The sequence below is a fragment of the Nelumbo nucifera genome, chromosome 1 (genome assembly GCF_055504915.1).
Source record: "Nelumbo nucifera cultivar China Antique chromosome 1, China Antique-T2T, whole genome shotgun sequence".
Lineage (NCBI taxonomy): Eukaryota > Viridiplantae > Streptophyta > Magnoliopsida > Proteales > Nelumbonaceae > Nelumbo > Nelumbo nucifera.
Window position 1 is genome coordinate 88,053,914 of NC_142649.1, and position 23,696 is coordinate 88,077,609.

General features: G+C 39.4%; 1 protein-coding gene and 1 pseudogene across 9 annotated transcripts in view; one reads left to right on the top strand and one right to left on the bottom strand.

Moving 5' to 3' along the window:
• The window catches only part of LOC104599588 (phosphatidylinositol 4-kinase beta 1-like), a 66,471-nt gene extending 50,649 nt beyond the window's left edge, over positions 1-15,822 (bottom strand). For 7 of the 9 annotated variants that reach the window (XR_016076297.1, XR_016076298.1, XM_010262200.3 and 4 more), the window contains exon 1: positions 14,013-15,818. Coding sequence is in view for 7 of the 9 variants with exons in the window: in XM_010262200.3 (XP_010260502.1) it covers positions 14,013-15,206 (1,194 nt within the window). In the remaining 2 variants the exon portion in view is untranslated. Of the gene's footprint in view, positions 1-14,012 lie in introns of all 9 variants that reach the window. The other 2 variants (XM_088887891.1, XM_088887880.1) reach the window with 2 other exon arrangements.
• A 3,417-nt stretch (positions 15,823-19,239) lies between these two features.
• LOC148803524 (O-fucosyltransferase 38-like) lies at positions 19,240-23,506 on the top strand (annotated as a pseudogene).
• The last annotated feature ends 190 nt before the right edge of the window (positions 23,507-23,696 follow it).

The window sequence follows — 23,696 nt, forward strand, 5'->3', positions numbered from 1 at the left end:
AAAACAGAATCGTATCATCTGCAAATTGTAGATGTGTAAGTGGTACATTATCCCTTCCAACTCTCCACCCTCTTATAAGCTCCCTAGAGTCTGCTTTAGATATCAAACCCCCCAGCACTTCAGCTACCAATGTGAACAAAAAGGGGGATAGAGAGTCTCCTTGTTTGATCCCCCTCAAAGCTGGGAAATAGTCCACCACTGTCCCGTTCACCAAGATAGAATAATGACAATCCTTAATGCATCCCATCACCCAATTGCACCAGATATCTCCAAACCCAAAATTCATCATCACCTCTAATAGAAAGGACCAATCAACCATATCATAAGCCTTTTCCAGATCTAGTTTGCAAACCACTCCTCTTCTCCTGGATCTCTTGTAATCCTCTAAACTCTCATTTGCAACCAGTATCTAATATGTTATTTGTCTCCCCCTCACAAAAGCTCCTTGATTGTTCGAGATGATAGATGGTAGCACCTTTCTGATTCTAATTGACAACAGCTTCGTGATGATCTTATAAAGGCTATTAACTAGACTGATCGGCATGTAGTCCTTTGGGTGGCTTGCCTCACTTTTCTTGGGAACTAAAGCAATGAATGTGGAGTTTAGCCCCGGGTTTATCACTCCTCTGGTATGGAATTCATCAAATACCAACAGTATATCCTCCTTTAAAATCTCCCAACAATCCTAATAGAAAGCCATCGTAAAACCATCTAGGCCTAGTGCCTTTGATCTATCAATCAAAAATACCACTTCTTTTATTTCTTCCAACTCAAATTTCTTCTCCAACCAATCCCTCTCTTCTCTCTTCAGTGTTGGCCAATCCAAGCCCTCCAACCATACCCTATTATCCAATGGCCTTCTATATATGCTCCTAAAATGATATGCAAATGCTCCCGCTATTTCTCTCTGGCTTGTGATGTTGTTCCCTTCAATTTCCAATCTAGTAATAGAATTCTTCCTCCTTTTGCCACAAGCCAAGGCATGAAAGAATTTAGTGTTCCTGTCCCCCTCTGTTAACCTCCAGCTTATTTCCTCCAGAAGCATGTAATCCTCTAACTGTTTCCTCAAACTCCACCCATGTTCCTTGTCCTCTTCAGTTAGGCCTTCCCTCCCTTCTTTATTGTCCAGGTCCTCAATTTGTGTGATCGCATTCTGTTTCCTTTCCTCCAATCTCCCAAATTCCAGTAGATTCCATTCCTTAATTCTCCCTTATGAAACCTTATTCCATACCAAACCTGTTGGATTGCTCTCTACCCACCACTCTTCAACCTTCCTAATGAACCCCGGGTGCTCTAACCACCTGTTTTTAAATCTAAATGAAGTTGGGCCCGCACTACGCACCTCCTCACAAAGTACATAAGCCAATGGTCAGAAGTCACCCTCGGGAGTGCTCTAGAGTTCAGATTCCCCAAATGTTCTTCCAAGTCATTTGTAAATAGGAACCTGTTCAACTTAGAGCAAATTGGATTGGTTTGGAGATTGAACCAAGTATAGCACCTCTGTGACAGTGGAATTTCTTTTAATTCAAAGGCCTCAATGAATTGGTTAAACCTCCTCATACTTGTGGTGCTCCACTGCCTAGAACTAGTTGTTTCTGCCAGGAATCTTATTACATTAAAGTCACCTCCTAGGCACCATGGACCTTCCCACAAACCCCTTATGTCTGTCAGCTCCTCCCATAATAATCTTCTTTCTCTATAGTCATTTGGCCCGTACACATTGGTTAATACCCATTCAAAACCATCTTCCACTTGCCTAAATTTCAATGAGACTGTGAATTGTCCTACCAATTCCTCTAAGCCTTACACTACCTCATTTTTCCATAATGTCACCACCCTTGCTGATCCCCAGGACAGTAGAACCGCTCAACTAATCCCCTACTCCTCCACACACTCCTTGTCCATTTGGTATCAAATTCTGCTCTTTTTGTTTCCTGTAATAGTACCACATCGGGGTCCATTTTCCTGATGATTCCTTTTATTACTGCTCTTTTCCTTGCACTACCCAGTCCTCTCACATAAAAACTTATAATTTTCATTATTCTTTTTATGTCCACTCCTCGCTCCTTTTTCCTCACCTACTTCCTCCCCTCCTAGCCCCTACAGTTCTAATGCCTTTGTCACCTGCCCCTTCCTTCACCTTGCTTCCAGCCTCACTCATTCTCCTCCTCTCGACCTTGACTTCTTTCTTTTTCTCCAGGAATGCTTTCAGCTTATTTGGATCCTTCAGTTTACACCCAGTTTCTATACAAATAATGCCACAGAATCCTCACTTGCCAACTCTTTTTTCTCTGATTCTTTCATTTTATCTTCCTGACCTATGTCCCCACCTGTGCCTTCTTCCTCCTTGTTGTACCCTAACCTAGCCTCAGTATCCCTTTCTTTCAACCATTCATTCTCCTCCACCTCAGGTAACATATTCTCACGGTCTCCTAAGGACCTGAGGCTACTATTTACTTCCTTCTCTCTTTCGACCTCCCTCTCTAACTCCTCTCTACCTCAAAAACTAATACCCGGCCCTCCTCCTCCTACACAAACTGTAGCCTCTGAAATGGGAACGGAATCTGGCACACAAGACATAGAGCAACCATTAGTACCAATAACTGAAAGGACATTGTTACCTTGGTTTAGCTAGAGCGGACTAGAGGCACTGGAGTTAGAAGCTATCGGATCCTGGAAGAAGGTTTGGTTGTCGGCTAGCTCCTTGGCTCGGATCTGTGGAGTTAACCTTCCTATCTCTTTCGGTATACAGTGGTCCCTCTCTGCACCCAGTTGTTCGTCCATCCTTGCTATGTTCCTGCTTTGCTTCAGAGGAGTCATGGATAGTTCCTTACTAAACTCTCGCCCATTGTCAAGCTTTGGTACAAGAACTTCTAAAGCCAGATCGCCGTTGACTTCCCCGCCCTTGTTCTCATGGTGTATAAGCCAATCCAGCCTATATCCTTCCCCTGTATCTTCTGAAAACAATGTACCAAGGTGCAGGGTTGCAGCCAAATCCGCCTCTAAAAGTTGGTCTACCTCCATACTGCCTATACTGGACTGGTCGTCCGAGTCCTCTTCCAGATCTGGATCTTCCATTTGGTAGTTTACCCAGCCCTCGTCAACCCCTTCCTTTTCCGCACCACCCTCTCTTACATATCTGGGATTCAGTTGGTCTTTCACTGAGCTGCTTCCTTTTGAATGCTCAGACACCGACCTAGGGACCCATTGTAGAGGTTTCGTTTTCCGCCAAGCCAGAATAGGGTCTCCTGCGCAAGTCTTCTTTGAGAAGGAAGAAAATAGACGCTTTTTTTCGTTTATAGTCCCCTTCAGTTTGTCTTGGGCTACGTGCTCACTTAGACAGTCATGTGGCCCCAAGACCGAACCTAAACCCAACCCGGCCCCTCCTCCAACCGGTTCAGACCCTCCAGCCCGCGACAAGCCATTACGTGGTCCAACCCTCTTCTTGACCACATCAGCAAAGGATGCTCGAGCCCCCCCCACTTCGAGACACTTCAAAAAATTTTGAATTTTTTTCTTTAAATGGCTTTCTTGTCTCTTGGTTTTCTAGCTGCCGCTTTTCAGTTACCTCCTTAGGCCTCTGTCGTTCCACCTTCAGGTCCACCAACACTTGCCTACCACGTGGGATCGACCCCGTCACATCCCCTTCATCTTCTACCTTGGTTCTTCTTCCCCAAAGCTCCAGCTCCAGCTCCGAGACCATCCATCTCTGTACCAGACATTGTCAACAAGAATTTCGAACGTGGTCCAACCCTCTTCTTGACCACATCAGCAAAGGATGCTCGAGCCCCCCCACACTTCGAGACACTTCAAAAAATTTTGAATTTTTTTTCTTTAAATGGCTTTCTTGTCTCTTGGTTTTCTAGCTACCACTTTTCAATTACCTCCTTAGGCCTCTGTCGTTCCACCTTCAGGTCCATCTCTGTACCAGACATTGTCAACAAGAATTTTGAACGTCTTTGGAATCGATTTTGGTGCCACCCCTTTAACTTTCACCTCCACTGCTCAAAGATCCTATAGATTGCAATCTTCCAACACTCCCCCCAACATTTTTACCAGGTTTTCTATGATTAATCTATTCCATAGATGAAACGGGAGTCCGAACATTTTCAGCGTGAAGCTCCCTCTGAACGGCTCCACCTCATTACACAAGGGTTTCCATTTTTGGACATAGATCAATCCCTCTTCCCACTCGAAAGATGCAAAATCCCCTGTCAACTCCATTTCTGACGCTTAGTATTGCTTTCTTATTTGCAAATGGCTCCAAGGTTAGCTCCGAATCTATCTACAAGTTATACACTACCGCTCTCAGCAGCTTCCTCCAGTCTTGAACATCCTTACTAGCGGAAACCACCATTTTCATCTCCCAATCCTCCAGTTCAGCCTCAACCCACACTTTCGGTCCCCTGTTTGGAAGCATTACTACCTTGCCACAACTGGTTGATTTTTGTTTCAATGCCTGGAACGATGACTCAGCGGTACCCATCTTGTTGCTCTGTTCTTGTTCTTGTTCTTGTTCCACTTGCAGGTGATTAGCTGAAGCCAGGAACTTTTGCAACTCCATTGCAAATGACTGCCAGCCTTGACTTTGTTTCCCTTCCGGTATACATACCATTTGCTTTCGGTCACCGAAATGTTCTATGATGGTAATGAACCACCTTTTTTTATTCCATCTGAGTTCCACTTCATATTTTTTTCTTTTCCAACTCCAGTACATTCCTCCACCCTACGGTTTTCATGGACTGAAGTGCTCCATCAATGAAGCCTTTCAACCAGTGACCAGCTTCCTCAAGAAGGATTAATGTCACCCTTCTACCTTCACTTACCTTTAGCAGATTCTTACTTTTTGATTTTCCGCCTTCCAGAAGGAACCTCTTCGCTTCGATATCCAACCCAATCCTCCATCTATTCACCACCTGAAACTTCTTTTCATTTTCTCATCCCATCTTCTACCTTCTCTTTTGCATCCTAACTTCCTCACATTTTTTCATAAGATAAACCCATGTACACCTTGATAAATGATTAATGAAACTAATAAAATAGTGATAGTCATGCATAGAAACAATGGGTGAAGGACCCCACACATCAAAGTGATCAAATCAAAAAAGGTAATGACATTACTACTTACTAGTAGAACTTGGATAGTTTGCCTTATAATGTTTTGCCAACTAGTACACATCACAAAATAGACTTTCAACAGACACATTTTTAAATAACTCTGGTATCAAAACTTTCAACAATGGAAAAGACACATGACCTAATCTAGTATGCCAAGTGAAAAGGGTTATGCTTGGCTCCTTGTTATTGCTACCAATGGTAGAGGCCTTTAGAGCTGAGCATGTATCATCATCATGGTAGTAAAGGCCACCAACTTCACGAGCACTCCTAATTGTTTGCCTCGTCAACAAGTCCTAGAAAACACAATGAGTGGGAAAGAAGGTTACAATATAATCTAGGTTTTTTGTAATTTTTTAGACAAAAAACAAATTAGTGGTGAAATCTAGAAGATTAAGGCATATTTGAGGAGGATTCCCTTTCCTAGCTGAATGTCTCCCTTTCCAGAAACAGTGGAAAGAGAGCCCAAGGTTCAAAATATCGATACAGGGTGATACGCCAGTAGGGCGTATCAGCCTGTATCAATACTGCATTTTATGTTTTTTTATTCTTTTACGAAATCGGTTCAGAGGGGCCAATTTAAGGCCGGCCTACCCCCTGAACCACTTGCCAACCCGAAACACCCCCTGTAGGGGCATATCAGGAAGACTGATACGATACGTATTGGCCGATATGGGACGAAATTTTGATCCTTGAGAGAGCCATCAGCAACTTTTACCTTATCATGCCCAGATGAAAGGTTGTAAAAAGTGAATAATGAGGATGAATTTCTCATGTGCTCAAAAGCTCCTGAATGGTGATCAAGGACTAAATGGTGATCAAGTTCTTCCCACAAAACCTTCTAGTGTAGCAAAATAAGTTGCAATAGTCATGTCCCCTTGAGTCAAACTAAAAATGTCTTGATTCAACGTGTAGATCCTTGCTATATTCTTCTTTTGACCATAAGTGTTGTACAGTTTTTCCCAAATCTTATGGGTTATTGTGTGGTGCTGAACAGTTGCATTTTCCCTACACCAATTTCTATAACTAGGTTCATCTTCCTTGGGCTCCTTAATCTTCCTGCCAATGTAAACTTGCAGCCCATGGCTCACTATGGACCATCTTGCTGAAATGGCTCATCCCCTATAGTTGTATTCATCTAACTTCACATTAGTAATCTGTACCATGGAATTTCCAAGATGAATAACATTGTCTACAGTCCTGGAACTTCCAGATGAGACTTCACTTGTGCTGGAAGACACACACAACGGATATTTAAATAGTAGAAGAGGCCAAACAGCACCTCCCTTTGCTCAAACTCCAAAAGTGAGCTGGGTTAGAGAGTACACGAATCTCCTGGACTGATGTTACTTATGGTCCAACGGCTAGACCTGTTAACTAGGTCTCTCTAGTACTACCCTACAGTTTTTTGCCCTACCTGGGCATACCAGCAACTATTCTGCACCTCCTTGGAGATTTTTCCCTCCCTAGAAACAGCTTCAGTTAACCACAACCAGCATCTCTCTCTCTCTCTCTCTCTCTCTCTTGTTGCTCCAACAATAAAAAAAGAAGTTTAGGAAGAAAGAGGAGGTGAAGAAGGGGTAGACGAGCAGAATAAGAGCATATTACAGCTTTGATACCATGTTTGTATTCAGATTCTTGATGAAGAAGAAGTGCAGAGATAGAGAACAGGGTGGCTCTTTCCAGCCCACCAAACTGTTATTTATAATAGGGCAACAATAATACATAAGTTGACAACTTTACCCCCCATTAGTAAGAGGTAATGTACCTTAAAATAAACAAAGGCCCAGGCCCATTAACACTTAATAACAGTACATCCCAACAAGAAATAGACAAAACATAACATAAATGGGTCGAGGCCCATCCTGTTAAGTCCCACAACAAGGACAATAAGGTGTCAGATAGAGGTTTGAATGGGGGAGGTTCAGCGGTGTTGGAGTTGGGAGGTGTGGAGGAGAGTGAAGCTAGGGGGAATTGGAAGTAGTGGAAAAGGTGGCGAACAGAGATTAAGAACAGGGAAGAGGAAGAAGACATGAAAGAGGAAGGCAAAATAGAAGGAGATAGAAGGAGGAGAAGGTAAGAAGGCAAACCTGTTAATTATCAAAAAAAAAAGAAGGCAAACCAGTTCGAGGACCTGCCTCATGGTGTTGAGATAGGAAAGATGTTGTTTCTTCAACTTTTGAAGTGGTTATTGGACGACTGGGAGTTGATTGGGGTCACAGGAGAAGGAGAATGCTTGGATTGATAAGGGTGAAGTTTTGGTGACACCAAAAAAAACAAGAGTTTCAAGTAAGTCTAACACCGTTCATGTTACAAAGGTGTTTTCAAGACTGAAAGATGGTCTGGTAGGTATTGAGCCGACCAATAAATACAAAAGAATCTATAAAAGAAGAGAAGTAAAATCTAGAATTTCTTGTTTTGAGAATCCCCAAGTGGAGAAGCGACCTTTGCAGGTTGCAAATGGGAACAAGATACAATCGACAATCTCCCAAGATGATGATCTAAGAAAGGCTGGCTTGGGAGAGAGTTTGGTTTGTTCGAATGAAAATAAGAACCTTGAGTCCTCTTCCAATGTGGAACCGGAGAAGAAGAAAAATAAAGGGTGTATGGACTTGAAGAGTTTAGTTGATAGAGAAGTGGAAATTGGAAAGTCCCTAGCCTTATTCATTTGGGGAGGGGAAAGTCTCGTTAGGAAAGCCTTTGAAAGGAAGAGGAAGGACGAAAGTTTGAGGAAAGCTGCTGATGTTCTTGGAGGAGAAAGTTCGGATGAGGAGAGAGGCTGTGAAGAGTTTGGAGAGATTGAAGATTAATTGAGCTTCATTGGTGCAGATTGCTTATAAAGTATCAGTGCAAATTTGTTTTCCTTTGCGCTTTTCTTTTGAAGTTTTGTCTCAGTATGGTTGGAAGTCTTCCCGGGGTTCTTGTGGGGTGTAATCTTAACACCTGTTCTGATGTATCCAGTTTTGTTTCTTTAATAAAATTTTCCTTTTACTTATCAAAGAAAAAAAGACCAAGGGATTGAGTTGATTCAAATGTAAATATTTAAGTCTTTTTGGGGGCAGCAATTGCTGACCTATTTCTGTGGGGTGCTAGGCACAAATCCTTCTTTTTATAAATGGGAAAAGGAATTTATATTTCTATTCAATAAGGAGGAGAGCTTCACTCTAAGATGTACAACGAGCTATATACAATATACTGTATAGACAATTACAAAATTGAACAGTTACCGATCTTAAAATAAAAAGATATTTATTCCAGTCTTTGGTTTTTGAATCTCTGTGGTAAGAGACAGGCTTTTAAGGAGAAAATTGAATGTTCCAATTCGAGTGTTATTAATTTTGTTGCTCTTGCTTCGGTTTTTTGTTATAGGGGTTGATGCTAAGGAGCTCAACCAGAGTCAATGGACAGAGAATTTCAGGTGGATTTCTCTGATTTTGCTTCATTGTTCATCTTGTTTTGGAACTTTAGTCAAATTTTCAATCTTTTGGTTTCTTGGGACTATGTAATGTTACTTGAGTTCTGATATCAGTCAAAGTTTGAGAGCTTGATCTGTCCAACTCAGTTATATCCTGTGTTAACAAGATAGTACAATGAAGTTGGGGAACTTGAACAGAGTTATGCCTCTTGTTAGTTGCTTCTTAATTATGTTACTAGAATTGTGAGGTGAATCCTGAATTTTACATAATTATGTTAAGCAACTGTTTTGAAGAAAGCTTTATTTGGTGGCCTGGAAGCAAGTCTGCCTCTCCAAAGAGGCAAAGAGAAGGGTGGATTGGGTATCAGGTCTCCAAGCACAATGAATGAAGCTCTTTCGGGAAAATGGTTGTGGCAATATGGCAGTGAGACAGGCTCACTATATGTCATAAGCCCCTATGGTACTGGAGTATGGAAAGGCATCACGAAGAATAAAGAAATTTTCTCCCAGTTCATTTCTTTCAAACCAAGACAGAGGGATCAGGTGAGATTCTGGCTCAATGTATGGTACGGTCTGAGACCATTATGTCAGGTCTACCCTCAGATTTCAATGCTGCAATGGACAAGAATGCTTTGATTAAAGATTGCATTGAGCTGCTAAGGGAGCAAGCTATCTGGGACCTGGGCACCAAAATTCAGAAGGAGTATTCATGATTACCAATGGGCGACCCACTTCAGTTCCTGATTCAAATGCACACAAGGACAGAAGATGGTGGAATGCTGGACATTCAAGAAATTTCACGGTTAGATCATTTTACAAAGTGCTGTCAGACCACACAACCAAAACATCTCATGGAAATGGATTTGGAAAGTGGGCCTCACATCCAAGATAGATTTCTTTCGGTGGATAGTTATTTTGACAAAATTACAACTACAGCTCATCTGGTTACGCAGGGAAGGACTGTTGATAACCGGTGCAGATTTTGTGGACAAGTGGGAGAAGTGCTACATCACGGACTGGTTCAGAGCAGAGAGGCTTACAGTATCTGGATCAATGTTTTAAAACACAGAGGTGTGACAAGAGGCATTCCACTACCTAGAGGCGCGAGGCGTAGTTCAGAACGTAAGAGGCGTAAGCCTCCCGAACACAAGGAGGCGTAAGCCTGCACCTCCTTAAGAGGAGGGGGTCAGGAGGAAAAAGAGGAAGGGGGGATCTCATTTTTTCTTTATTTTTAATATTTTTTTATATTAAGAAGAATAAAGATGCATAGAACTAGTTTCTTTCCTCTTATCTTTTCTTCCCTTCCCTTTCCTTTTCTCTTTTCTTTTTCTTCTCTTTCTTTCTTTTTCTTTCCCTTCCCTTTCTTTTCTTTTCCTTTCCTTTTTTCTTTTTTCTTTTTTTTCAGTCTTTTTACATGAGGTGTGCATGAAGCACATGAGGCGTACACCTCTAGCATGCCTCGTGAAAAAAGCGCATGAAGCGTACACCTCTTGCACCTGAGGCGTACGCCTCAGAGGTGTCAGTGCCTCTAGCCTACGCCTCAGGGCGTTTTGGAAGTGCCTCGCCTGGAGGCGCCCACGCCATTTAAAACACTGATCTGGATACAATCTTTAAGGCTGGCTATTTAGCTGCAATTGGATATGCCGAAATGATTTAGTGACCTTGTTCTCCACTTGATGCTTGAAAGGGCTGTGTAGGAAAGGAAGGATTTTATGACACTTCATGAGTTCACTCCAGCAGTAACCTGTTGGCCTTTGTGGAGAGAGTACAATAGCAGAGTCTTCAAAGGGAAGGAAGTGGAGATCAATGAGTTAATTGCCAAGACTGCAAGCCTTATTACCTTTTGGGCATACAAATAACAATGAGCTGTTCGGAGTTTCCTATAAACATTTTAATACTAATTGGAATAGTTTCATATGGGACAATGATTTTATTTTTGTATAACACAGAAAGATAGATGTGCAATACATTGTAATTATTTTGGTTGAGAGGAGCTCACCCTCCTTTAATACAATATCATTTACCTTTCAAAAAAACGCAAGTGTTTTCAAAAAATAAAGAAATATGGGATTTGATGGCATAGAGAAGTACCATCTTGATTACATTAGTTTTAAGCATGTTAAAACTTAAAAGTTTAAGCACCTAATTTCAATGTTTGATCTAGGTTTGGGTTTCACTTCCCTTCTTAAATTGGATGAGGAAATAATCCTTATCTCTAATTCACCAGATTTAGCTGGCTTAGAAACTACAATTGACTCTTCTGTTTGGATTATACATTCTTAGCTTTAGCAAAGGTTATGTCTATTTCTATAATGGACTTTCCCCACTCAAAGGCCTCCATCAGCTTTTTTCCTGGGAAAACTATCCTAGTTTAGAAGATGATCCTTTTCCAAATCACCCAGTTCCCACCCAAAAAATTCCAAATCAGCCTTTTTCCTGCAAACATTATCCTGGTTTAGATTATTTTCTCTAGCCCCTTCACAACTTGTTTAATATTAAATTGAAAAGAAAATTATATTAAAGAAAAAAGTCAACATACATCCAAGAAAGGTGATGAGAAAACACCTTGCCAGCAGGAAACAAAAAGACATAAATCATAAGACCCAAATGTATTTAAAAACCAGAATGTATTTCAGCTTCTTGAATCTCACTCTATTTGGGTTCTGCAAGATGTTTGTCTTCCCACTGTATTCCACTGGGTTACTGTTGTACCTCTTTCCTCTATCATCAATAAAATTTTTACCTTACCTTTAAAAAAATATCATAAAACAAGAAAAAACCCTCCCAAAAGCTCTCAAATAGAACAGAAATCTCACCCAAAAGACTCTGTAACATTAGCAAAATCAGGAAGGATCAAAATCAGCCTCTTCACAACTTTCATCAGTGACTTGAGTATCGAAAGGTTAGTACACTGGCAAATTGGAAAATGTTGATTTTATTGGAATGCCCCCCCCCCCCCAAAGTGAGAGTAGTTTTTTCCATGCCATTAACTTCGTAGAAAATCTTTCCACAAGACCACAATGGGTCCCAAAAAGCCATTTACCTAGGATTTCCTCCCAAAGTCAATCCTACGGATCTTGTTAGCAATCCACTATCTCACAAACCAAAAAGCCAAGCACATATGATCAACTCTTTTTGATCCATGTTATTACATTTTGGCAGGTTTACCTTTAAACAAGACATTCTTTTTATGGTTTCCGGGTTAATCTTTAAATTCCTGACACTCACTCCAACATCCACCAAAAATCCTTTTTTTTTATGAATCATCCACCAAAAATCATTGTGCCATCTATAAATTGAAGATGGGATATAATCTCCTATCTCTTACTATTCTGAAACTTCTAACCACTTCTCTTTCCTAAGCTCTCTGAAACAACCTTTCCAAGGATTTTCACCACCAGAATTAAAGAATGGAGCAGTGTTTTAAAAGCGCAAGGCGCAAAAAAGGCGTAAGGGTCAATTTGCGCCTGAGGCACAAGGCACAAGGCGAGGCATGCGCCTTTTTAAGCAAGGTGCAAAAAATAAAAAATAAAAAACGGAGCTAAAATAATAAAAAATAGGAGCTCAAAATTCAAAAAAATGAAAAAAATATTAAACATAATACTAATAAAAATATAAACTTAAATTTTAAAATAAATGTTTAAAAAAACAATTATCTAATATTAAAATACATAAATATAACATGTAAAGCATATTCAAATGAGAATTTAAAAATAAAATCAAATATATAAAACATTTTCAAGCATATAAAACCCACAATTCTTTTTTTCTCAATTGCATTATTTCAAGTAGCTAATGTGATGTAAAACATATTACATTCCTGATTCTACGAGCCGCCTTTGTGCCACACCCCTTGAGGCAAGCCCAAACAAGTCCACGTTAGGTCTTAAATTCTAAGTTCTCACACAAAAAATAATGATTTATAGTCTTTATTGCTTTTCAATTTATTAGGATGAATGAACGAACAATATTACCAAATAGGGGGTTCTCAAAGCTTCAATGAGCGAGTGAAGTTTCAAAAGTTTCAAAAGGTGCACGCCTGGGCTGAGGTGCAAGGGGCACCATAGGCGTGTGCCTTTTGAAAGGGCTGCGCCTAAGACCTGAGCGAGGCGCCTACCCCAAAATTTGCCTCGACTGTGTGTCTGGGCGTGCTTTTAAATCACTGGAATGGAGGGAAAAAAATCTCCTTGCTTCCTTTGTTTCATGAAAAGAATCATTGGGTTTTCCATTAATATAGATGGAGAAATGCATGGATGTAATAGAATCCATCATCCACTTTATGCATTTTCTCCTGAAATCCTAACATTCATTTCAAACAATTCTAATCCACATGATAATGCCTTCTTGGGATCAAGTTTACACACATCTTATGGCCCTAGAAAACTTAATTTGCTTCTTTTTATATCAGCAATAGATCAATGAGATTTTGTTAAAAGAGAAAAGGAGGAAAATATGGGAAACCATGCCAAAGGGCTACTTCAATCCAAGAAGCATGCATCACACAAGAAAAAAAATAAACACTTATGAGTTACAACTGTCTACCCCCAAGATCTGACCCCAAAAAAAGTTTTTCCCTCTTTGTTCCTTCTCTAGTCAAAGAATCATCTAAAGAATTGGTAGATCTTTGGATTCATCCAACCATGGTGGTTAAGTTGGAACCTAAAGATCTTGCCTCTCTTATAGCATGAATTGAGATACTCTTACAACTAGAGAGCCATACAGAACCAACTTATGGAGAGATAATCCACAAGTGCAAGAGGAACTCAGGAAGCAGATTGAGCTCAAGCCTGGAGATGATAATCAAACCTATTTTTGACAGATAGAAGGCATGGGGAGAGATCACTACAGGAGGCTTTCCCAGCTTTCTTCAACTTAGCAGTCAACAGAGAGGCCTGTGTCCAGGAGTGTTACGAGATATTGGGAGGAATGTGGTTTGAAATCCCAGACTACATGGAAAACACCTACAACTGGGAAAACAGATTCTTTGGCAGAGATGCCAGAGGCCCTAAATAGTGTTCAGTTGGCAAGGGGGTCCAGGGATTGAAGGATATGGACTGTCTATTTGTCAGGGTGTTTCACCTCAAAGTCATTCTTTTTGGCTTTGGAAGGTTGTAGTCATGATAGCTTCCCAAGGATATGGGAAGCCAAGGTGCCCTCTAAAGTGACTGTCTTCATGTGAACAGCAACATTGGACAGGATCCTCACCATAGATCATTTAATCCATAGAGGTATGCAGTTGGAAAACATATGCAGCCGATGCAATGACAATAGACATAAAATTGCTATCTCATAATTTAGACTTAGAATTGATGATAGCTATCAAACTCAAAACTCACTCTTCAAATAAAGAATAACCAAAAGCTATTAGGCAACAATAAAATAGAAGGGTCCGCACGAACTGCAACAATGATGGGAATATTTGCTTCATGTATCCACCAACATAACAAGAGAAATGCAAGCTTTAAATTAATTCCTTACTGACCTCTTTGTGCTTTTTCAAACCAAACACCTCTGAATCCTCCACAGAGTGATCCCTATCTCGAAATAGCTTACGGAAAAAACTCTCTGTTCCAGGACTACTTTCAGATGAACCACCAGAATTAGAATTTTCATTTGTTACTGCAGCTTTGTCTTCTTCAGGATGCACACGAAACGATCTACGGAACAAAGAAAAATCTGAAGTCTCTTCTTCGTCAGCATTTGAGTTTCCCTTATCTTCATCATCATTTCTGTCAATAACATCTTTTTTGTCATCAAATTTATCTTTAAATAATTTACGGAAGAACCCTTCTTTTTCATCATCTTCTCCGGACTTTGAACTTGCTTTCTCCTCCGAGTCACTTTTGCTATCACGAAATAACCGTTTGAAGAACCCATCAGAGCTTGACATCAGCTCCTCGTCCTCATCTTTACTCTCTCTGATAAGTCTCCGGAAGAAACTATCTTTCTCTGTGTCTTCGTCATCCTTATCCACAGATTTCCTGAAAAGCAAAGCATCCCTGACTTTTGGACCTGGAATCAACTTCTTGAAGAGCTTATTCTCATCAGGGGAAAGCTTATTACCCTCTTCCTGTAAAGAGTTGTTTACAGATGAAGGTGAGAAGGAAAATGAGCGCTGCGTTGGGGGAGATGAGGTCAGTGACAGTAATCGCTGCTTCGATGAGAGTAGCTTGTTGAGAATCTGGTTCTTGCTCCCAGGGCTTGCAGGGGGATTAGGAGGGCGGACCAGTGGGGGCCAGTCACCCATCAGTGTCGCTGCTATCTGGCATTTCTCCTGAATTCTACTGATTCCCTCATTATCGTCCGAGTCCTCAAGCTCTGCCATCAAGAACCAGTGAACCTTTAGTGCAATCTGTAAAGACTTCGAGCACATGTCAATAACAAACTTATCCAATGAAGGGCTGGGCTTGTGTACCAGCATGTAGCAAATCTGGAAGATGTAGCTCTCAATGCCGGAGAGTGGAAGACTGTACATTCTGTTGCAGAGGTAATCTCGGACACCCGAATGATCATGCTTGTACAGGTAACTAACTGCAATCCACTCGCAAAAAAACGCCGAATCAAAGAAACGGATAAGCCACCCACTCTCCCCAGTCTCACTCGTTGGATTTGTTCTGGTAATCTCGCGAGGCGAATCATCCAATTCTCCACGACTCAATCCTAGAAGCCGCACCATTATCAATCTACCATCATAAACCCCAGCTCGCACCCAGTCAAATATGTAACCCTAGTTTCTCGTTGAATTCAATCAAACCGCCTCCTGAGTTCTGAAGTCCTATATAAACTAAAAGAAATCCAATTTACAAACACAATATGAATCTTCCTTCAAAACAAATTCCCCAAGAACTTACAGCTCCATTCAATACTGAAGTTCCCCAACCTCAAAGACCTACCAATTCCGCTGCAATTCAATTTGACCTGCATATCCGCAAAACCCTAGCAACTCCAGTTCTTCTGCTGTTCTGCAGAAACCTTAACTTCAGATTAATTTCGTGCAGAAAAACCTCACTCTAATTCGTATAAATTAGTAGAAATCCAACTACGAAATACAGAAACGATCGAAACTTTAAGACGACGAGACGAAGATCAGTTGTGGGAAATTTTGTGAGAAATGAAAGATGGACTTTCGCTTACGCGGGTAAAGTCTTTCTGCTAATTAATGAGAGGAACGAAGCGAAAAGAACAGCAAATCCTTTTTCCAATTCTCTTCTCTCTCTCTCCGTCATCACTCGTCGTGGACGTCTTCTTCCCAGTTGTTGTGACTCGCGAGAAAGAGATGGACAGACTCGGGAACATTTTAAAGACGAACAAATGCAAGACGAAATTGCTAACCTACGCCCTTAGTGCGTTACCAACGCACAGGAATTCTCCCTAGTACAGAATAAGTTTTTTACTTTTTTAGCTGTTTGATTTGATAATGGCTGAAAGTTGCTGAACCGAAATACTTATTGCTTTATCTTTTATCTTGTAACTATTAAAATAATTAAATAGTAAAATTTTCAATGATATATAATCGTCTACCCAATTTCAATTTGAGCAATCTAATCTAATAGACAAAGAGCTCACAACCTCCAAAGGTATAAGCTTTTTACAGTTTAGCATCTTCAGGTGTTATTAGACCTATTTACGGGTTGGGTTTTGCCTTTACATTAATAGAATATGTTTAGGCCCGAGCCTAAATCTTACCTAACTATCGAGCCTAAGTCTTGAGTCCGAACTTGACCCTCATATAAAGCCTAGGCTCAAGTCCGAGTTCGACCAAAAATTTGATTGGGTTGGGCTTTGCCTTTACATTAACATAATATGTTTAGGCCCGAGCCTAAATCCAACCTGACCATCGAGCCTAAGTCTTGAGTCCGAGCCTGACCCTCATATAAAGCCCGAACCCGACCAAAATTTTGGACAAAAAAATATTTTTTTCCTTTTATTCAATTAAAAACTATTTTATTTATAATAAAGGCTTCAAAACCTAAAAAAAATAATGAAAGATCTCACTATTACTTGAAAAAAGATAAGAATAATAAAGAAAAATATTATATATGTGTGTGTATATATATATAATACATTATCAAGTCGCGCTCGAACTTAGGCTGGGCTTTTTTTAGAAAGCCTGAGCCTGAGCCCGACCCAAAAAAAGGTCGGGCCCAATGTTTTAGGCCTAAGCCCGACTTAGATCGAGACAGGTCGGCCCGGCCCACTGGGCTACCCAACCCATGAACAGGTCTAATTGTTATCAAACTGTGAATTTAACAAATTAATAGCAATACTAATGTGTTTACTTTGAATGGTTGCATAGCCTGTTGTACATGTTCATGCTTGCGGCATATCTAGATTTTTACATTTGTATTGATATGCATCCAAAGTTTAGGTTTGCATTTTGGTGTTTTATTCTAAAGCATTTAAAATAAAAAACTAAAGTGTTCTAATACATAACACAATACATAATTGGGAAAATCTATGATGCCCAAAAGATGAACTTTGAATATGATACCCAATAACTTTGACCAATCAAAATCCAAATGAATACCACGTGACAATTGATCGGTCACAAGTTTTTCAAATATCATGTCTTTTGATAGTATTGTCAAAACTTATTTATTAAAATTTGAATACCTTGGAGATGAAGGCATTAAATTAAACAATCAATTTGGAAACATCTTTCATAGGAGAAATAGCAAATAGATGTTTCCCTAATGCTTCATAGATTAATTATTTGCTTCTATGGGCTATATTCCCTCTTTTCCAAAAGGACATTTGCCAAATTTTCTTTCTTCTTATTTCTCTTTTTCTTTTTCTTTTTTTTTTTGCTATTACGTCATTTCAATTGATGGGTACCTCAGTTTTCAACATCCACCCGCTTGAAGATTCTTGGTAAAAGAAAGGGTAACGTGGAAGGATTAAAAAAAAGAGGGGCTAGTGGAAATACTTTACAAGTTCTGGGCAGGGGTTTTTAGGCAGGGCAAATGGCCAAGGATGGCCTCCCTTCATTTCAATAAAGATTGCATAACACATAAATGGAATGCACGCTGAGCACAATACATGTTTACTTGATGATAGGCAGGCCTTAAGAGCTTTTCTTTCTCTCTCTACTTTTTTTTTTGAATTTTTAAATTATCTTTCAACCTTTGGAAAGTGCACCTTGAAGAATGCATGTTGGCTTAACAAAGGAAAGGCTTGATTGATTAATTCAATGGATTGACTAATGATAAGAGAGATGATGGGGACAATTGGGGAATTAAATGGTCGAGGATGGCCTCCATTCCTTTCTTTGATCGATTGGCGTGGTACCAAGGTTTTACAATGCCTCACACTGTGCTAGCTTGAAATGGATTTTCTGTCTTTTTTTTTCAAGACACTTGGATTTGTGATTACCCTAGTTTGAGTAAATGTGGGTGATCTTGATGAAGGTTCAACGTTCTCAATAACAGTTTCAACACAACAAGGTTACCCCCCTTCACAATGAATCCAAGATTATCGACAAACATTTTGCAAAGGCATACCCATAGGACTTATCAACAAGTCCGCAGTCTAGCTAGGCTTTGATTGTATAACCATCCTAAAAGTAGGTAGACACTCTCTCTCTTCTAGGTTCAATGTAACCTAACTAATTCATTACTCCACCATGAGTAAGTACCAAAGCAAAAAAGAGAAGGCATGCCAGCATAATGAAAAAGCAAAGAAGCAATACTTTTTTTTTTCAATTCAAAAAAGTGGTACAATGGTTCACATGAGCAAAAGGGCATGACACAATAGGATGTAGTGACTAACAATCTTATTGAAGGAGCTTGTTCAGCAAAAGAGGAGGTCGGACTTAAGCAAGAAGGGATGACTTTGAAGACCACTTGAGAAGTGATTAATTTCCCTAAGTAACGGAGCAAAATGATTCCACTACTACTTTGATTTTTTCCTCTTTTTTATTTTTTATTACTTTTTGTTTTTTTTTAATGTTCATTATTCTTTACCTCCTATTTTTTTCATATCTGAGTCAGACCCAAGCGCCACTGCTTAGGATGCCTACATACATACCCCTCTAAAAGGGGATCAGACCAATCGTAGTTCTAATAGCCTTTTTTTCTATCTTTTATGATTGTAATCGGTTGATGATTGATTATTTTAAAGACTTTTTGCTTCCCCTAAAGATGTCATGAATTCAAAATGTGAATAAAGTCTATTCTCTTTTATTTCTCTCTTTATTTATTGCTAAGGATAAATTGGACCAAAAGTGGTATTGTATGGGTCAACTTGGAGGAAGATGAACTATTAGATTTGCTGAGATCTTTGGGTGTGAGATAAGAAGCTAGCCAATTAATTACTTAGGACTACCTTTAGGAGGAAACCCTAGGCCAGTTGGGTTTTAGAAGCCAGTCTTAGAAAGGTTTGAAAGGAAATTAGCCCTTTGGAAGAGGAATTATATCTCGTTGGGTGGAAGAATAACTTTGATTAGAGCCACACTAGAAAATATCCCCACCTATTTCTTCTCAACCTTCAAAATCCCTTCTAAGGTAGCAAAGAGTTTAAAGAAATGCATGAGAGACTTTCTTTGGGATCCAGGAGAGGAAAGGAAAGACCATTTGGTCAAGTGGAATCAGGTTAGAAAACCTAAGGATTTAGGGGGTTTAGCAATCGGGAACCTAATGTTAAGGAACACAACCTTACTAGGTAAGTGGCTTTGGAGATATTCCTTTGAGGATGATAGACTGTGGCACATAATGATTGAGAGCATTCATGGGGTTGATGGAAATGGTTGGGATGTAAAACTTGCCCTTCATAGTACTTCATCTTCTCCTTATAAAGCTATCTACAAAATCTACCCTACATTCCTCAATTCCATTCGCTTTGATGTGGGACAAGGTAATAAAGTTCATTTTTGGGAAGGTCTTTGGGTAGGGGAAACCCCACTTAAAGACCTCTTTCCTGATCTCTTTGCGCTTTCAAACCTCAAGGGGAAACCCCATTTTGGGAATACTATGTCCAAATGGCGTGAATTAGTACTTGGGCTTCAAAAGGGGATTAAGGGAAAAATGAGTGTGAATCTCTAATTTGATTATTGAACCTCTTAGGGAAAATTCACTTAGACTCGTAGCTGAAAGACTCTAGAATTTGGGTAGGTTTTTCAGATGGCCTCTTCTCTTGCTCTTCTTTCTTTTGAGTACTTGCTTCCCCCACCCTTTAGTTGGGGATTTCCTCGTGAAAGAAATTTGGTGCAAGACCATCCCCCTAAAGATTCAAGCCTTCTATTGGGAATTATTCCTTGGCAAGGTAAACACTTGTGATATGCTACAGAGAAGAAGGTCATACATGTGCCTTTCTCCTCACGTGTGCTCTTTGTGTAAGGAAAGTGGTGAGACTCTACCTCACTTAATGATATCATGTTCTTTTGTGCTTCAAATTTGGGATTTCTTTTGTACTCTCTTTGGTTGCAGGTGGGTTCCCCCTTAAGACATGGTGGGACTCTTTAATCGTGACTTCTTAAGACAACGAAAGAAAAGAGGGATGGTAATGTGGAAAGCAACAAAGGCATCAATATGTTGGGTGGTGTGGGAAGAAAAGAATAACAGGATCTTCTTGGAAAATATCATAATAGTAGGAAGTGATTGATAACATCAAGGTGAAAGTAGCTCATTGGGTGAAATCCTTAGAAAGCTTTCAAGTCTTTTAAGTCACAAACATTCTAAGAAACTGATATGAAGTAGCACAGTCATCATGAGTGAGAGACAAGATAAGAATGGAGTGGAAACCACCATAAGGCAATAAAGTGAAACTGAACTTTGATGGGAGTTCCTTTTGGAAACCCAGGACTATCAAGCATAGGAAGAGTATTCAGAAATTCTGAAAGGAGGATATTGGCCATGTTCTTATGACCAATTGAAACAAGGAATTCGTTGAAGGTTGTGAACTCTTGGCACTACTACAAGGTTTGAAGGTAGCTAAACAGATGGGATACAAACATATTAAAGTGGAAATGGACTCCAAAGTAGTCATTTCCTAGGCTACAAATAGCAGCCATACCCCATGGGCGTTTAAACATGTGATTAGGGAAGTGGAAAAGATTTCAAAGGAGGTTGAGGATGAATTCAAATGGGCTCGAAGGAGTGCAAACGTGTTAGCTGATTATCTAGCAAAACAAGGGGCATTGAGACAACAACTATTTTGAGATGCACTGTAACGAGGGACAAAAAACAGGGTTCAAATGGGATCATCACTCCCATCACTGAGTTGTATAAACTTTTTCTAATCTTAAAGTTAAAAAAATTCATGCTTACTAATTAAAAAAAAAAAGAAACTGTATAGATATTTATATTGCCTCATTTTTTAGTTAGTCATAATTTGATTGGGTTTACACAACAATAGGATGGTTCCTAATAGAGAGACCTTATACGTAGAGAGCATTGACTTGATTAATTGAAACTTAAAAGCTTTTAGAAAGGAAAAGAGGGAAAAAGGATCTAGTATATTCTCTTTGGAGTTTCATTTTCATCTGATTATCCAAAACGTTCTCGCCCTTCTCAAATGTAGTTTTCTAGGCTTGATGGTGTATTAAATTGTAATTCTCATTTGATTCTTAACAGGGATAACACAAATTACTGGAGGATGAAGAAGATAAACTCTACAGAGTAGAGGATTGAAGGTTTTTGCCCATTAACTCCCAAGGAGGCTAGAATATTTCTTCAGGCTCTTGGTTATCCACCATCAACTTTAATTTACATTGCAACTGGTGAAATATATGGTGGCAGTTCTCATCTTTCAGAATTCAGATCCCGTTTTCCAAATTTAGTTTTCAAGGTCTAACAATGATAATTTAGTCTACATTATCTTCATGGCCAAATAATTACATACTACCACCCATCATCCTGTTTCAATTGTAACAACCTTATTGATTGATGACAGGATATGGTGGCAACTGCAAAAGAATTGAAAGTGTTTGGCAATCGTGCATCTCAAACAACAGCATTGGATTACATCATCTCTATAGAGAGTGATGTGTTCATTCCATCATATTCAGGTAATATGGCAAGAGCAGTCAAGGGGCACTGGAGATTCTTAGACCACTGGAAGACAATCACCCTCGATAGATACATCCAGGCAATCAACCTGTAACAGGTTTGAGTTAGGTTTGGGCTATGGTGCATGCTATTCCTACTATCATGCTATAAAAGTTTTAGATGTTTTTATATTGATTTCAAGTGATTTTATCTTTGTACCCTATATTATTGTTTTTTATTAATGTTTTTTCTAACTTTTATTTTTGCCCCGTCTGGCCCTACTGTGCACCAACTATAGTAAAATATGCATATGTCAAAGCACAATATAGAAAAGTTCATGTGCAGTTTGTTTCAATAATGGAAATATGATAAAGTTCAGACAAGCATATGTAGTACAGTGAAAAGATTGACCTATAAATACATGTTTAAGTTGTACTTGGTCTGCACATGATGGGTGGGATATAGTTAAGGCATGGTCAAGTTGGGTTTGGTTAAGGCCTTCCTGTACCAAACCTGATCCATTGATTTCCTACTAAAAAAGTAAAAATAAATCACTAGAATATAAGTCCTGTATAAGCTATGGATGGTTGTATCGCTGCTAAAACCGCTTCATTCATGTAGTTTCAGTTTGATGAAAGTTATTTTTGTGCATTGGTTGTTTCTGTGTTTGGAGACACACCTAAAGGTGTTCCATTTGTTTGCTGAAATCAAAATGCAACACTCCCTAGGTTTAATATTTTTCAATTGCTATGTTTTAACTTTGTCTTCAAGGGTAGACTTGTGAAAGTGTTTGATAAGATTAAAAGAGGGGAGCTAAAAGAATGATCAACGTTATCAAATCTTGTAATACAAATGCACAAAAACAGGTAAGTTCTTTTGTCTGTGTAAGCCCTTCTCTAGGCCTTCAGAATAAGAGGAAACCAAATGGACTTAAAGTAACTACTCATGAGCTTGAAATCAAACAGGCAAGGAACTCCAAGGAAAAGGCAAGGTGCCCTGCCAGGAATTAAAGGCCGAGGTCGGTTCAGAACTAAAGAATCTTTTTATGAAAATCCATACCCAGAGTGCATTTGCCATTCCAAAAGACATGTTCAAATGAAGGGTATGTAGGCTCAGTTTGGAAGTAGTACAAATGCAAATATGCATAGCGTAAATACATACAAAATAATACAAAATATAAGGTTTTTCACTCTACATGGTTGCATTTGTACTCCTTCCAAACTCAGCCATAGCTGAATCAAGACTATTGTTAAAATCTATGAATACATTGGATGAATCTATAAATACTCAACTTTGGTAAATACGTATGCATCAAGTGAATCTTGATGATGACACAACTTGCTTGCTCAATTGGAACATTAGCCAAGTGGAAACCAAGGTTCAAAGTATCAACATGTATTGGCTCGTATCGGCCGATGTGTATCATTCTGGGACCCCTCCATACGCCCCTACAGTGGGTGTATTGGAGGTCTGATCGGTTAAGGGGGTAGAGGAGACCTAAACCGGCCCCCCTGAATTGGTTGCGAAAAAAAATAAAAAAAAGCAATAAAAATGTGTATCGATTTGCTCAATACGCCCCTACTAGCGTATCAGGCGTATCAATATTTTGAACCTTGGTGGGAACTTCAGGCTGAAAAGAACTTTTATCAGGGATCAGGGAACTTTGACTTGTTTTTATCCATTCCTTGTTTTTTTCCATATTAGTGTAGTTATTTATTAACATAATTAACAACATAAGGTATGTAGTTGTGCTTTTTTCCCCTTGTTTTTCTCCACTATGACAAAGAAGTATCGTTTTAATTGTATAGCCCAATTGTATCCATTGTTGTTAGCAAACACCCTTGGTGGTTAAAATGTGCTTAGTAGGATGGATTTCATTTGTCATCTCTTGGTAAATTTTGTCAAAGATGATTGTGGTTAGCAAGCTTTTGTCTATCATATACTTTCAGGGTCTACAAATCTGATGAGCAAAAGAGATATAGTTGATGATTGAGTAAAAATATTGTAGATTCAATTCTTTAAGCTTTCTATCATTTGACATCATTGGGTAAGTGTTCTATTTTGAGGATATGTGTTCATTTGATTGGCAAGGCTTTAGCTTCAGGGGGTCTAGAGTCTGTAACAACTAATTATATAGACTATAGAGTAAGGCAGAATATACAGTTTGCAAGTAATAATATAAC